At 45.6% G+C, this 16,655-nt stretch overlaps 1 protein-coding gene across 1 annotated transcript in view; it reads left to right on the top strand.

The window, feature by feature from the left end:
- The window catches only part of GRPR (gastrin releasing peptide receptor), a 32,205-nt gene extending 15,550 nt beyond the window's left edge, over positions 1-16,655 (top strand). Inside the window, exons 2-3 of the mRNA XM_007539098.2 lie at positions 12,721-13,072; positions 15,273-16,655. Of these exons, the coding sequence (XP_007539160.1) occupies positions 12,721-13,072; positions 15,273-15,662 (742 nt within the window). The 3' untranslated portion in view covers positions 15,663-16,655. The remainder of the gene's footprint in view (positions 1-12,720; positions 13,073-15,272) is intronic.

Genomic DNA, 16,655 nt, shown 5'->3' with positions numbered 1-16,655 from the left:
GACTCGGGAATCTGAAATGCTATAGTCACATGCACAAATTGTGGCTGACTTGGAGATCAGGACCTTGGGTCCTGGCCTTGGTTCTTAGCTGATCAGCTGTGGAACCTCAGAACTCAATTCCTTCTCCCTCTCCCTCTCCCTCTCCCTCTCCCTCTCCCTCTCCCTCTCCTTCTCCCTCTTCTTCTTCTTCTACTTCTTCTTCTTCTTCTTCTTCTTCTTCTTCTTCTTCTCCTTCTCCTTCTCCTCCTCCTCCTCCTCCTCCTCCTCCTCCTCCTCCTCCTTCTCCTCCTCCTTCTTCTCCTCCTCCTTCTCCTCTTCCTCCTTTTTTTTTCTTTTTTAATTTTTTATTTATAAAAAGGAAACATTGACAAAACCATACGAAAAGAGGGGTACAGCTTCGCACAGTTCCCACCACCAGAACTCCGTATCACATTCCATCCCCTGATAGCTTTCCTATTCTTTAACCCTCTGGGAATATGGATCCAAGGTCATTGTGGGATGCAGAAGGTGGAAGGTCTGGCTTCTGTAATTGTTTCCCCGCTGATCATGGGCGTTGACAGGTTGATCCATGTTTGGTTGGCATCATGCTAGCATCTGGAACCTCGTGGTTGACAAGAGAGTTAACATACAAAGCCAAACAAATTGCTGACCAATCATGGACCTAAGGGCTGTAATAGTGCAGATGAAGAGTTGGGGGGGGGGTCCTCCATTTTGTAGATAGCTAGTAGGCATATTTTAGTTAAATTCCAAAGGGCCTGAGGCTATATAGTTGCTTTTTTTTTCCTTTTTCTTTTTGCCCCTGAGCCTGAAATCTGATATGCAGGTGGATCCAAGTTACTGTCTGGAGAGATGATGTCATGGCTGGAAAAAGGACCAGAAAGCTGGATCAGGGAAGAGAGTAGCTCCCTAATATGGGAAAGGTGTATAAATATTGTTGACTGTAAACCCCATCGATTTGATGTGATCTGGGGCCCATATTCAGCTTAGGAGCCTGTGTGACCTCTGCATCCCTGTAGATCTGAGCTCCCATTCTGTGGTCATGAGTAGGAACATTCCAAGCTGCCCCAATATGGACCCATCTTCCTCAGGTGTAGCCTAGAGTATGTTGTCCAGCCTCCCTTCAGAGAATGGAACATTCTCTACCGTTGTTGATCCGAGTTGAGGGCAGGGTCCTATGGGGGTCCTCCTTCTTGTTGTTCTTTTCCACAGTGACATATAAAATAGGCTTGTGATAAAGCTTTAACTTCCATGCCTTTCCTGACAGCAATGCCTCATATGCTGACCTAGCATCACATACACAAAGAGTTCCTCACAAAAGGACTAGGCATTATGTAAGGAGTAACCTGCCAGTAGATTTGCCACCACACATATGCCTCTTGGGGAAAAAAAATCATTTTTGGCTCGTTACTTTTTTAAAAGTAACCCTCCCTCAGCATCTTCTTTTGTCTTTAGCTAAAGATGGTATTTAAGTTGGTGGCTTGGGCCATTACAAGGAGCTACTCAGATATCCTGGGTCTTTCCCATGTTCACAGGAAACAGACATGTTATTAAACTTCTGTTTGTTTTTCTTCTGATAATCTATCTTTTATTATCAGAGGGTTTCAGCCAAGAATCCAGAAACACTGAGGGAAGATGATTTTTCCCTCACCTGCGGTACTATTCTGTTTGCTCTTTAAGGGCCTTCGGTGGGTATATAGCTCACTTCCCCGGGCTGGACTGTAGATCTTCCGTGGCTAGAGACTTTTATATCCACAATGCCAAGCAAACCCTGAGATTCTAGATTTGTACTTGGATGTGCCACTTTGCCACATTTTGACCAGTGGGTGTTTGACACCACAAAGCTAGTGACAGAGGTCAGTGACCTTTTTTTTTTTTTTTTTCTTTTTCTTCACTATCTCACATGTATAAGCCGCACTGACAGTGCTGTGTGGAATGGAAGTCAGAGTTTCTTCTGCTACTTCAACAAGGAACAACAGCCAGAATGGGAAGAACACATTCAGTGCAGTAGGCCAGGGGCAGGGAGACTGACTCTGTAAAAGACCAGCTAGTGAATATTTGGGACTGTGAGACTTATGAGCTCTCTGTTACCACCACTCCCCTCTGCCATTAGTGCACAGTCAGACCTAGACCCCCATGGAGGCAACAGATGTGTCTGTGTTCCAGTCAAGCCTAATTTATGGACAGTGACATGTGAATCTCGTGTATTTGTCACGTTACAAAACAGTCTTTTTTTTGATAGCTTCCTCCCACCATGTGAACTGTCGAAACCAGGTTTGAGCAGTGGGCCTTAGTTTGTTGCCGTAAAGGGGAATTGTGTTCAAGGAGGAACATTGCCTCAGTACCTCCTGATTCTTCTGGACTGGAAATGACTAGAAAAATAGCAAGTGTTTAGGCTCTAGGAGCTCTTTTTGGAGAAAGCCAACCAGATGGTGGCCAGTGTTTTGGGCTGTCTGGGAGTGAAGGGAGCAGTTAGTTGTCAAGGAGCATGGGCTGTCTCAACTATTTTGAACTCCCTTCCTCATCTGAAAGTAACATATCACAGGCTGGACAGATTGGGAGAACAGTTCTAGGTTTTCTGATTTAGATATCTATCTATCCAATAAATAAAATAGGTGGGAAACAAACAGACATATAGAGCCTAACACTTCTGTAGAACTCAGTCCTATGACCCAAGATGTGTGAGTCTTCATAACTTCCAGGATGGAACAAGAGGAAATGTCACTGAATGTCCAGCACTTAGGACTTTTTTGACCTCTTCTGTAACCAGGTGTGGGACCATGCACAAAGTTGGTGCTTAAGCTCTGCTTTTAAAAAAAAAATTTTTTTCATTGTGGGATGTTCCAGTTTGGGAGAACTGGGTGCTTGCTTTATTTAGGATTGATGATTTGTTGGCACTAATCCTAGGAAGAGTCTGTCAAAGCAGGCACGGTGTCATCTAGTGACCACTGGGGGTTCCTTGGAACTGAATGGCATGGTGCCCAGAGTGACTGGCTGGCATCTGCAGAGCATCGCCTGCTGGCCAGAGGGTCATGGGCCTTTATAGGACTCAGAAATGCAGATGTTATAGAGTGCCCTCCCACACCAAGAAAAATAAAAATGCCGGGGGGGGGGGGAAATATACCAAAAGAACGAATGTCAGACTTATGGGTGGTTTTTCCTTCTTGTGTTTTTGTTGTTGTTGTTTAAAATCCTGAGTTGTGTAAAGTTTTTTTTATTTTTTTATTATTTTTTATATGTATTTATTTATTTTCCCTTTTGTTGCCCTTGTTGTTTTTCATTGTTGTTGTAGTTATTATTGTTGTTATTGATGTCGTCATTGTTGGATAGGACAGAGAGAAATGGAGAGAGGAAGGGAAGACAGAGAGGGGGAGAGAAAGACAGACACCTGCAGACCTGCTTCACCGCCTGTGAAGCAACTCCCCTGCAGGTGGGGAGCCGGGGACTCGAACTGGGGTCCTTAGGCTGATCCTTGCTCTTTGCATCACGTGTGCTTAACCCGCTGGGCTACCGCCCGACTCCCGCTGTGTAATTTTATAGTGAATTAATTGCTAGCACTTTCATTTGCAACATTTTAACTGAGCAAGGTCATTCAAGTGAACTGCCTCTAGGCCAACTTCCTTGCAGACACCTTTGTTGACTTAAAGCAAGTTTTTTCAGTCAGTTCGTCAGATATTCCCAAAGTCGAATGGTGACAAACTTAGAAAGACCTCTTCCTCCTTCCCTTTACCTATGTCTTCCTGTCTTTCATTTTGGTAAACATATATAACATAAAACGTACCATGTGCACCAAGTCCATCCACATTGTAAAATCGTCACCATCACCCATCTCCAGAATGTTTCCATCTTCCCATCTGAAACTCCATGTCCCCTGGATGACGCCTCTCCTTCTTTCATCTTCCCTTTTTTATTTTTCGTTTTTGGAGGTGCCTCTTCCTAGAGCAGTATTTATAGTGGGGGTAATTTCAAGAGCACTGGATTTTGAACTTTGATTCTTCTCATTGTCAGCTGTCTGGCATTGGTCTTACGATCTATAAAATGGGGATAAGCCTTTCTACTTTTAATATATCAGAACTGTTGTACCTTCCAGGAGGATAAAATTAAATAACCTACATTACCTTATTGGTAGCGTTCATTTGAATAGAATGAACTCACTGTTGACAACACTGTTCTTTATATGCCCAAGGAATCTGAGAGGGAGGTGTTCACATCTTGACCAGCTGCTGTTCTAGTGCATAGTCAGTCTTTGCAGGGGGGGAGGTAAGTGCAGTAGTGACTGTTTATTTAAGCAGTGCTTCCAACTTGTCAAAGAGATCTCTAAGCACCCTCTTTAATTCCTCCTCACACCATGTAAGGTCTGTGGGGCAGCTCCACTTTACAGAGGAAGAAAACAGAGGCACTAAAGTTCTGTGGTTGAAACTCTGAACTCAGAAGCCAGGAGGCCTCTGTTCAGCCCCTGACTCCCCCTGTCCCCAGCTATGGGACCCAGGGTAAGTTCTTTCATTTCTTTAAGAAGATTCATCCATCCATCCATCCATCCATCCATCCATCCATCCATCCATTGAGAGAGAGAGAGAGCCAGATCATCACTCCAGTATATGCAGTACTGGGGATCAAACTCAGGACCCCACACATGCAAGTTTGGTTGAGTGCAACCTCCCTGGTTGCACTAAGTTTTTGTTAAAGAAAATAACTACATTAAAAAGAATGGAGACTGCTTGCTTATGCGAAACAAAGAAACAAAAACCCTAATTTTGGAAATAGGACAAGAGCAGGGCTCTTCGTTCATACTATCCCATTGTCACTGGGCTTCTTCACCAAACAATGTCACCTTCCCAACACCATTCAACTCCTGGACTGGGAAGCAATCTCTCAAGCTCCAAAGCAGCTCACCATTCATAAGCCTCTCATAGAGGTTTGTCTTAAATAAAGGTTATTGGGAGTCAGGCGGTAGCGCAGCGGGTTAAGCACCTGTGGCCCAAAGCGCAAGGACCGGTGTAAGGATCTAGGTTCGAGCCCCCGGCTCCCCACCTGCAGGGGAGTCGCTTCACTGGAGGTGAAGCAGGTCTGCAGGTGTTTATCTTTCTCTTCCCCTCCTCTCTCCATTTCTCTCTGTCCTATCCAACAACGGCAACAACAATAAAACAGTAAGCGCAACAAAAGGAAATAAATAAATATTTAAAAAAATAAAAGGTAAAAATAAAAAAAAATAAAAGGTAAAAATAAATAAATAAATAAATAAATCTTTGTCATTAGATATGACTCATTTTCCATGCTAGGATTTTTTTTTAGCATTAATGATTCTTGTTTTGCACACACACACACACACATGACTGCCTTTTACTGAGATGATTTCATACTTTATTTTTATCCCTAGCTATTTGCAATCTATCCAAAAAACTGAAGAACCTAACATTTCACTTGATTTATATTATATACAGTGTGTGTGTGTGTGTGTGTGTGTGTGTGTGTGTGTGTGTGTGTAACTGATTGTACTGGAAGAATGACACAGCAGGTGCTATAGTGCCCCTAACCCTTGTAGTCTGGGAGGTCACTTCAAGACCCAGCTTCCTATGTTTCTCTAACTACCCCCTTTGGCCAAGGAAAGATTTGCAGCTGACTGAAGGGCTCCAGAATGAACAGCATAGAGCAGTTCTCAGCCAGAGAAGATGTGAAGTTGGTGGGCAGATGTCCTGGTCTCTCCACCTCTGGTGCCCTTCTGGAAAACGTTCACCACAGTGGCTCGGGGGTTCCCCACAGGCTTCCGTGCTGCTTGTCCAGACTGACACCCTTTCCTGGCTTCTGTTCCCTCCCCTGTTCCAATTCCCCATTCCTTGTATGTGTTTTGTGGGGTCCCCTCCCAAATAAATTACTTGCACAGAAATCCTCGCCTCTGGATCTGTCTGGAGGCAAATGGCGATTTGTGAAGACAGTCTGTGATCCAGAGCAGTCTGTCACCCCAGAGCACAGGTGCCTTCCTCTGGCCCTGCCTCTTCCTCCAGACTCTTCTGTGTGCCTTTCCTGGAGACGCTTTTGGGGTGAAGGCTGCAGGCTGTGAGACTGCTATCAATTTAAGTCTTCTGCAAATACCGTGTGGAAATTCCCTTCTTGTAAGAGGCTGCAGAGCAATGATGCTGACACCTGGGTGTCAGTAAGATCCATTCTAGTTACAACGGCGATGACAATACTTCAAACCTGGTGGACAGTTACTGTGGAACGAAACATAGAATAAATACTGTAAAAAAGATTGTATGTCTGTAATCTTCTGACGGGGGGGCTTGCAAAATAGCTCACCTGGATAGGGACTTGCTTGGCCATGTGCATGACCCAGCCCCCATGAACTGGAGAGATATTTGGTTCTGTGATGTCTTTCCCACTTTTTGTGTTCAAACCCCTATCATTTATCTATCTATCTGTCAATCTATCTATCTATCTCAATCTGAAAAAGTCACCCCGAAGCATTGAAGGCTCAGTAATGACAAAATAATAATAGTAATGATGGATTAATTTTTAATATCCCTCAAAGGAGAACAGTAGCTCCTCTACATATTAAAAAAAAATTCCAGACCTTCCACCTTCTGCACCCCATAAAGAATTTGGTTCTATACTCCCAGAGGGGTAAATGTTTGGGGAAGATGACCAGAGAGTTCTGAACTCCAATTCCTTCAGGACCCAGAGAGAGAAGAGAAAAAAGGAGAAAGTGGGGATAGATAGCATAATGGTTATGCCTGAGGCTCCGAAGTCTCAGGTTCAATTCCCTGAATCGCTATAAGCCAGAGCTGATCATTGCTCTGATTAAAAAAAAAAAAAAAAAAGGAAGGACACTCAGAAGTAGTAGGTGTGACTTAGAAAGGAAGATAATGAAGAACCATAGAAAAAATAGACAAATATATATAGAGGAGAGATAGATAATTATAGTAATAATGGACGAATATAGGTAGGTAGGTAGGTAGGTAGGTAGGTAGGTAGATAGATAGATAGGTAGATAGGTAGATAGGTAGATATAGTAATAATAGTCAACCCATATCTGTGACCTTGTGAGAACTACTGCAGTTTCCAATGGAGGGAATAGGGACACAGAACTCTGGTGGTGGGAAAGGTGTGGAATTATACCCCTGTTATCTGATAATTTTGTAAGTCATTATTGAGTCACTAATAAAAAATAAGTAAAAAAAAAAACATTGACTGTATCAATGAGTTCCAAGCAGTTATCTTGTGAATGGACCAGAAATGGATTTGTCTACACATTTCCTATAGCTCGTTGCCTTGTACCAGAGGGATAGGCGAGCTGAGAGCATCCCGCTGTTGGAGACACCAGATCTGATCAAGGCCACGCTGTGTGTGAGTTTCTCAGGCCCTTGGTATTTTGACCTTGCGGAGATTCTTTCCCCATGAACAATATTAACTGATGTATTATAATTTATTGGTGTGCAGACTAATATAACGCAAGATGGATTATATTAATCTATTGTTTGTGGTGCTGAAAGAAATGAAAAGCTTTTTATGAACCCCTAAAGGCATCATGGGTGCCAGGACTTGTGCCTGTACTACTTAACAGAGAAACTGGCTCTGGGTTCAACCACTTGATTGAAGGGGTGGCCTTGGGACTGTTCCACCTTATTCCCTTTGCAGATAGATCATGCATGGTCAGTGGGGAGACTCTTTGAGGCTTCTATAAGAATATCCTGTATCCCTAAGCCCTACCCCTTAGTACTTTTCTCATTTTTACCGAATCAGTTATTACGGTGAAAGTTTCAGGCATGATTGCCTGTTTGGGGATGAGAATTCTGAGAGGCAATGAGCCCAAGATATATCCAACATCCCAAAACTAGCTGGTACCTCACTCTTAGGAAGGTCCACATGCTGACAAATCCATGCTGGCACTCAGAGGAAAAAGAAGTATGTTAGGAAGGCATAAGAAAGAGCACCGTCTGACTGAACCTGCAGAAGAGACCAGAAAAACATGACAGTAACCTGCTTCAGACTTCAAGAAAACGGTTGGATGGACACCAGGGACCAGGAAATTGTCCATTTTCAGGGTAATAGCTCAGAGGGAGATAAAATTCCATTGCTCTGGATTACAGTCACTTTGGAAATCCACTAATAATTTCCTCACGTTTCTTTAGAAAAGGCCTTGATGTTGCTCTCAAGAAAAAGTAAAAGCCAGTGTTTAATAGTCTTGTCAAATCGTAGTAGGTACTAAAGTTCTAATTTAAATGCAGGCAATGTGTCAATTACTTTAGAGATCACTTAGTTCATTTAATTTTCTCTTTACCTCAGTCCTCTCTGAGTAGTGGACATCAGGGTTGTAATGGCAGTTCACAAATAGTGTGTGGTGGAGTGTCCTCAGGTGTGTTGGTGGAGGTGTGGCGTGGCGTGGTGTGGTGTGGTGTGGTGTGGTGTGGTGTGTGTGTGTGTGGTGTGGTGTGTGGTATGGTGTGTGTGTGGTGTGGTGTGGTGTGTGGTATGGTGTGTGTGTGGTGTGGTGTGGTGTGGTATGTGGTGTGGTGTGTGGTGTGGTGTGTGTGTGTGGTGTGGTGTGGTGTGTGTGGTGTGGGGTGGGGTGGGGTGTGGTGTGGGGTGTGGTGTGGTGTGGTGTGGGGTGTGGTATGGTGGGGTGTGGTGGGGTGTGGTGGGGTGTGGTGTGGGGGTGTGGTGGGGTGTGGTGTGGGGGTGTGGTGTGGTGTGGTGTGGGGTGTGGTATGGTGGGGTGTGGTGGGGTGTGGTGTGGTATGGGGTGGGGTGTGGTGTGGTGTGGTGTGGGGTGTGGCGTGCTGTGGGGGGGGTGTGGGGGGTGTGGTGTGGTAGCATAATTAGGACGTGTGCTCCTAACACATATGAGCTGTTGTGAACTAACAAACTTATCAGAATGAAATTTCATATATGTATATACTCATCCAGAAATTCCTACCAACTTAGACAGATGATTGTGGGTATATAAAGGCTTAAATTCTGAATCCTTTAAATGAACAAACTCCCCACATCTGAATAAAAGACACACCTCTCTGTGGGCAAAGGTTTCCAGCCCTGCTTAAGGGGAGCCAGCTGTTTCTACTTGGAAAGAATCTTCTTAATGTGGAAGTCTTGTTGGGGACCACTTTTTTGTTGTGTTGTGTTTTTTTGTTTGTTTGTTTTTTACCAGATGTGATGGTGCTTTGGATCAAACGTGGGCCCTTGGTGCCTCAAGCATGAAAGTCTTTTTGCAGAACCATAATGTTATCTCCCCAACCCATGTTTTATTTTGTTTTAATTTTTTTTTTACCTCTCTGTTATTTGTCTGAGAAAAAAAATGAAGCTCAGATGTCTGCAGAAGTTGGAAGCAACTGTCTTGAGTTTCGTATCATCAGAGTGGGTCTGTCCATCAATAGGAAAAGGGTTTTTACCAAGTGTTGAAAAGTAAACCTGCTGTTTCTTGTTTTTGAGAAGTTGCGAAGAGCTGCCTTTACACAACACATATTATTCACCAAACAGCAAATGTTTTGTGGAGTCTCTACTTGGAGGAGCAAGAGACCTGATGAAGCTTTTTGAATGATCAAGAAAGGGGGGGTGGTATAACCATCTATCCTGAGGAAACCTGTGGAGAGCTAGCAAAACAGTTCAGCTCAGTGCATAGTAAACCGAAAACGAGAGGGTCTGGAATTGTGTCATCAGAGTTTGGCGGCTTAGGGAAAGGAATGGTAATTCTCATGGCTGGAGTTGATCAGCAAAGGCTCCATCAAGATGACGCTAACAAACTGAACTGTGGAAAGATGAGATTCAGATGAAGAGAGGTTTTGGCAATAATATGGAGGAAGCGAGAAAGTGATGGAGACTTTCGGAGCAGCACAGAGACTAGGTGAGTTTCTGAGTACAGGGGAAAGTTGACGCTCTTTGTTTCAGTGTGTGGGTGATCTCTGCAAAATAATTCTGGATTTTTAAATTTTTAAAAAAATTTATTTTCCCTTTTGTTGCCCTTGTTTTTCATTGTTGTTGTCGTTGTTAGATAGGACAGAGAGAAATGGAGAGAGGAGGGGAAGACAGAAAGGGAGAGAAAGACAGACACCTGCAGACCTGCTTCACCGCTTGTGAAGCGACTCCCCTGCAGATGGGGAGCCGGCGGCTCGAACCGGGATCCTTTCGTCAGTCCTTGCGCTTTGCGCCATGTGCACTTAACCCGCTGCACTACCGCCCGACTCCCTAATAATTCTGGATTTTAAATAAATCTGATAATAAACAAATGTCTGATTGTTCTAGATAAGGATATTTTGTTGGCAAAACCCAGAAGCCATTCAAAGTATTTCTAGTGAAAAGAGGACAGGAAAACTGTGATGTTATAACAAGATATGTCGTATACATTTAAAAGTGGCTCACAAGCCAAGAACCAAGTCTGACTTAGGGCCACATCATCTCACTTCTCCTTTTAGGCTGCTTCCTCCTTTCTTTCTCTCAATCTACTTGCTTTGCTCACTTGTCTTGCACGTGGTTAAAGTATGTCTGTCCTGATCCCTTCCCTGGCATCAAAATCTTTTATTTCCAGCATCTTTCACTGACTAATTACATCCTCTCTAGTTTTCAACGTTAAGTGCATTAGAGAAAGAGATTTGTTAGTAGCTTGGCAGGCAATTCATCGTGACCTTCAGACTGCACATCAGTCAGTCAGTCAGTCCAACCAGCCATCACCTACAAATAAGTACCAGTCAGTGGCTTCTGCATTGACAGGTGTGCTCCATACTCTACAGAATCACTACACTTCCAGGGAGCATTTTCTGTGTTCTGTATACATTTGAGAAATGCCTGGCCTATTTTCCTGCCTCTGGGAAATATTCAAGTATTTATTCTGAAAGATCTCCAGTGTCCTAAAATAATTGGCCCTAATACTTCCTGAGTTTCAATTTCATATCTGTAGAATAGGGGCAGTAGCCTCCTACCTGGTGGTATTATCTGGAACGTGATAAGAACTTAGTAAGTGGGATTTCTTTTGTTCGTTGATATTTTCTGATTATTACATAACAGAAAATTGTTGGCAGTGCATGTCTACTTATTTTTATTTTTACCAGAGAACTACTCAGCTCTGGCTTTTGACGGTGCTGGGGAATTGAACTTGGGAGCTCAGAGCATCAGGCATGAAAGTCAGTTTGCAAAACCATTATACTATCTCCCCAGCCTGTGACTTATTGTTCATTGCACAGGTGATCTATGAAGATATATGAGCATTTCAAAGCAAATCCTAGACTTTGTATGATTTCACTGGCAGATATTTCAGGATGTGTTTTTGTAAATGAAAAACACATGACCACATCCAATGCATTAAAATTACCCCTTGATATTACCTTAACAAATCTATGTTTGATTTTATTCAGTCATCTCAGAAGTGATTTTTATTGTTGTTTGGTTGGAATCAATATCCAACAGGAGTCCAGAACATCGCATTTGACTGGCATGTCTTCTAACCTCCCACTAGGTTGGTAGACAGTCTCCCTGATTTGTGTGTGTGTGTGTGTGTGTGTGTGTGTGTGTGTGTGTGTGTGTGTGTGTGTGTATTTGTGTATCTGCTAAAAAGATGGGGCTCTTGTCTGTGCGGGCCTTCCCAACTCAGCAGCTACATGGCATCGTCAAGCAGGCTCTGTGAACACATTTTCCTGAAAATGTGTATGTAGCTCAACTGGCCTAATCAGATTTAGATTCAAGTGATTTTTTTTCCTGGAAAAGTAGACAAGTGAAGTGTCTATGTTACTTTTCACGTTGTAACAGTTGTGACTGTAAAGTAGTCGCTCAGTAGCTCCTGTAGCATTTCACGCAGAGGAATAAAAGATGCCCCACAGGTCCAAAAAGGATGGCAGTGGACCTAGTGGTGGTTGTATTGGTATGTGGAAAACTGGGAAATATTATGCATGTACAAACTGTTGTATTTACTGTTGAATGTAAAACATTAATTCCCCAATAAAGAAATTAAAAAAAAAAAAGATTCCCCCAAGGGAGGGAGGGAGGGAAGCCATCACTCTGCTTCCAGGTGCAGACCTGAGTGAGCTACCTTCACTGGGGGGGGGGGCAGTCCATGGTACCTGGAGCCAGAGCTGCAGAAAAGGCACACGGAACTCCTCATTGCCTCTTCATCTCTAGTCAGTTCAATAGAGGCAGAGGCTGTCATTGGCATCTTTGGCTGAAGATGTTCAGGTAGATAGTGATTTAGGTAGACAGCGATTCCTGGTCAACGGTCTAAACTAGGGGTTAAAAACAAAATGGCTGAGCAAGTTGTGGTCTGTACACACAGTGGAATACTATTCAGCTATGAAGAATGATGAATATACCTTTTTCACTTCATCCTGCATGGAGCTTGAAGGACTCACCTGAAGTGAGATAAGCCAGAGAGAGAAGGGTGAATATGGGATGATCTCACTCACAGACAGAAGTTGAGACATAAGAATAGAGAGGGGACATGAAAAACAGAACTTGGACTGGGTTTTGGTGTACTGCATCAAAGTAAAGAACTCTGGAGAAGAGGAAGGGGTTCAGGTCCTGGAACATGATGGCGGAAGAGGTTCTAGGTGGGGGAGGAGAGTGAGAGTGTTTTGCAGAAAACTGAGAAATCTTACACATGTGCCAACAACTGCAGTTAATGTAAACCAACAATCTCTCCAATAAACAAACAAACAAAACCAAACACACCTGAATGGTTCAAGAGCCAGGGCCCCAGTCTCCAACATCCTGGTAGACAGCTTACACCACCCCTCTCTCCTGCCCCAGGTACAAAGCCATCGTGCGGCCAATGGACATCCAGGCCTCTCACGCCCTGAGGAGGATCTGCCTCAAAGCCGCGTTCATCTGGATTGTCTCCATGCTTCTGGCCATCCCCGAGGCTGTGTTCTCTGACCTGCATCCCTTCCATGAGGAGAGCACCAACCACACCTTCATTAGCTGTGCCCCATACCCACATTCCAATGATCTGCACCCCAAAATCCACTCCATGGCTTCCTTCTTGGTCTTCTACGTCATCCCGCTCTCCATCATCTCTGTCTACTACTACTTCATCGCCAGGAATCTGATCCAGAGCGCGTACAACTTGCCCATGGAAGGCAACATCCAAGTCAAGAAACAGGTGGGTGCATGGGTGCGGGCAGTGCCTTCTCGGGAGGCAGCCCCATGGCGTGTCTTTTGAAATCCGTTGACGAGGTAGAATTTAGCTGTTTGTGTTCCCTGACTCAGAAAACAGTAGCTAATTTGTGAGCAGATGGTAACCGAAGCCTGCTAGTCGCAGGCGCTCAGGATAGCAGGTCTTGTTATTTATTGGATATTGGATAGAGACAGAGAGAAAGTGAGAGGGCAGGGGGAGATAGAGAGGGAGAGAGACAGAGACTCCTGCAGCCCTGCTTCACCATTTGTGAAGCTTCCCCTACACAGGTGGGGACCAGGGGCTTGAACCCGGGTCCTTGCGCATTGTAGCATGTGCAATAAACCAGATGCACCACCGCCTGGCCCCCCAGGTCTTGTTCGCTTTTCAAAGACCTTAGGGAACCGTCAGCGAAAGTGTTGGTGGCTAGGATGGTAGTGTCGTGCTGTTGTTTTAATACAGTGTTGCGCCTCCTAGCGACACGAGGTGTTTAAACCCGCCACACTGTCGGGCAAGGAAGAGGGTCACCATGTGGGGGGAGAGCAGAGGGGGCAGGAAAAAGAGGCTAGCTGAATGAAAAGTGGTTTAAGATAAGCTCACTTTAATTTTATTTATGGATGATATGGGGGTTGCTGGGGACTCACACATGTGCAGTTTCACTGCTCTGGGCCATTTGTTTCATTCAGAGACAGAGAGACACACAGGAACAGAGAAAGGGATAGACACACCACAGCACTAGAGCTTTCACCAGTGCCCTGATGTTCTCATATGGTGCCAGGGTTCAAAACTGCCCCCCCTCCCCGCCGCATGGTGTAGCATGGGCCACACCTGGTGAGCTAGCTCACCAGCCCAAGGTGGGCTCTCTTTGATTTGGGTTCAGGCCTGGGCTTCATGGCTGGTCCTCTGTAAGTCTCAATGCAGAGACGGGGCAGTAGCCCCTACTCCATGTGGCTGCTGGGGGGACTACAAGCCAGAGCTTACATGGCCCCTGGAGGGCTCAGAATATGGGGTGCCTCCCAAATGCTTTAGACTCCTCTCCCACTCCAGGGGCCCCCACAACTTCATCCTTGGTGGAAACAGGGCCTCTGACTTTCTCCTCCTCGTTAGTTCTTGTCTTCTGGTCCAAATGTGGAGTGTGCGATATGGATGACGCAAAACCAGGACCCCCCCACACACACACACACTGAGGCTTCCCCTTAAAGGGCCTACGGCTGGTGGGGGGCACTCAGTTGTAAGGAAGGGGATTGGCAGCTCTGGGTGGCACTCTCTCACTACTGTGAGGCCTCTCCACAGTGAGTAGCCTTTGTGCTTTGAGGAGCCAGGTTTGCCCTGAAGTTGCTGGGACCCCACTCCCATCTAGGGGCCTTCCTGGAGTACCTAGTGCAGACATAAGCTGAGATGAAGAAAAGAATAGTTATCTAGGTTTGGGCCAAAGAAGAACAAAGCTGGCCGCTGGCTGCTGCTGCTGCTGCTGCTGCTGCTCCTCTTCCTCCTCCTCCTCCTCCTCCTCCTCCTCCTCCTCCTCCTCCTCCTCCTCCTCCTTCTTTTTAAATATTTATTCCCTTTTGTTGTCCTTGTTGTTTTATTGTTGTAGTTATTATTGTTGTCGTTGTTGGATAGGACAGAGAGAAATGGAGAGAGGAGGCGAAGACAGAGAGGGGGAGAGAAAGATAGACACCTGCAGACCTGCTTCACCCTTCACCGCTTATGAAGCGACTCCCCTGCGGGTGGGGAGCCGGGGGTTTGAACCGGGATCCTTACGCCAGTCCTTGCGCTTGGCAGGCTTCTTTTGAATATCAGAGGGGGTAAGAAGATGTTAACTGTGGAGAAAGAACAGATACCAAGGTGTGTAGCTGAGAACCTGCAACCCCACACCGGCGAGGCCAAGGGGGTGTCCATGTGCAGCCCACTCAGGTGCAGTCAACTTGATTACATCCAGAGGCTCACTCTAATGGGTTCTAGCTTGCAGCTTTCTGGAATGTTCTGTTGCGGCCTTTCTGACTTTTTCTCCCTCTGTCTGTTTCGGGATGGCTTTGCTCGTGTTGACCTTATTCTCTCACCCCACCCCCACCCCCAAACTTTTCTCTGCGGCTTTATGGGCTTGTCCACTCCTGTGCTGTTTTCTCCCTGTGTTTGTTTGAGTTTCTGTTCCTCTGCTTTCCTCCCCTGCTCCCTCCCTCCATCTCAGATCGAGTCCCGGAAGCGGCTGGCCAAGACTGTGCTGGTGTTCGTGACGCTCTTCGCTGTCTGCTGGCTGCCGAACCACGTCATCTACTTGTACCGTTCCTACCACTACTCGGAGGTAGACACCTCCATGCTCCACTTTGTCACCAGCATCTGCGCCCGTCTCCTGGCCTTTACCAACTCCTGTGTGAACCCCTTCGCCCTCTACCTGCTGAGCAAGACCTTCCGGAAACAGTTCAACACCCAACTCCTGTGCTGCCGGCCCGGCCTGCTGAGCCGTTCTCACAGCACCGGCAGAAGCACCACCTGTATGACCTCCATCAAGACCACCAACCCTTCGGTGGCCACCTTCAGCCTCATCAATGGAAACATCTGTCATGAGGGCTTCGTCTAGACGGCCCTGTCACCCTGCTTGTGCTGAGTGACTGGGAAAGCACCCTCCCAGCTGGAGTGGTCTTTCCCTCCTGGAAGACTCTTGAGTGATGGAGGTGAGTTGGGGACAGGCCCCGGTGGATGAAAGAGGTCCAGCAAAGCCTACATGATCCATTTTCATTCCTGCCCACTTCCTCTGACATAGAACAAACCTCCCCCTTTTCAGCAAGGTGAGCAGATGAGACGTTCTTGTTTTAAACATTCAACTCTGCTGTACAGATGCAGCCAATTAAAGGCAGGCCTCTTCTGAGCCGTCACAGGATTTATGTGACAGAAATGAGGTGTTGACCGCCCTTTTGTGAAAGCCTTTGTCTTGTCGTTTCTTTAAGCAGAAGCCAGTGCTGTACCATTGTCCTTTGAGTCACTTTCCAGGAATATTGACAACCACAAACCAAGGAAAAACTTTTGATGCCGCTTGAAACATGACAAGTCCACCCCGTGCAGGAGCTGCATGCATGAGGGATGGTCTCCAAATTGACAGCACTGGCAACCAACTTAAAACAAATCCTTGAGTGTTGTTTCTCAGAGATTCCACGGAGGAGACAGGAGAAACACACAACGTACCACTTGAAGGCAAAACCACAAGCAAACACCGGCAGGTCTCTAAGAGCCACGGGCCTGGCTGCTGGAGTAAGTTTGCACTAGATGCAGAACCTTTGTGCTGTTACCCAGTTTTCACCATGCACGTGCAGACCCTGCAGAGAAATCTTTTCAGGGGAAGAAGCCTCATCAACGATGCTATCAACCCATACAACACCAGCGGTTGTGTCAAGTGTGATGTTTCTGTTGGATGAATGCACCTGTTTCCAGTCAAATGTGGTTTACTTGGATTCACTTGTCTTTGCTATGTCAAAGCAGTAGCTTCCTGTGACGAAAACAACCACCGCCACCACAACAAACTCACTTCTGTTTGGTCAGAGAAGCATGCTTACGTTTAGCTTATACTTTGCCCCAG

Source organism: Erinaceus europaeus, chromosome X, assembly GCF_950295315.1.
Source record: "Erinaceus europaeus chromosome X, mEriEur2.1, whole genome shotgun sequence".
NCBI lineage: Eukaryota > Metazoa > Chordata > Mammalia > Eulipotyphla > Erinaceidae > Erinaceus > Erinaceus europaeus.
This window is presented reverse-complemented; position numbering and strand designations above follow the sequence as displayed.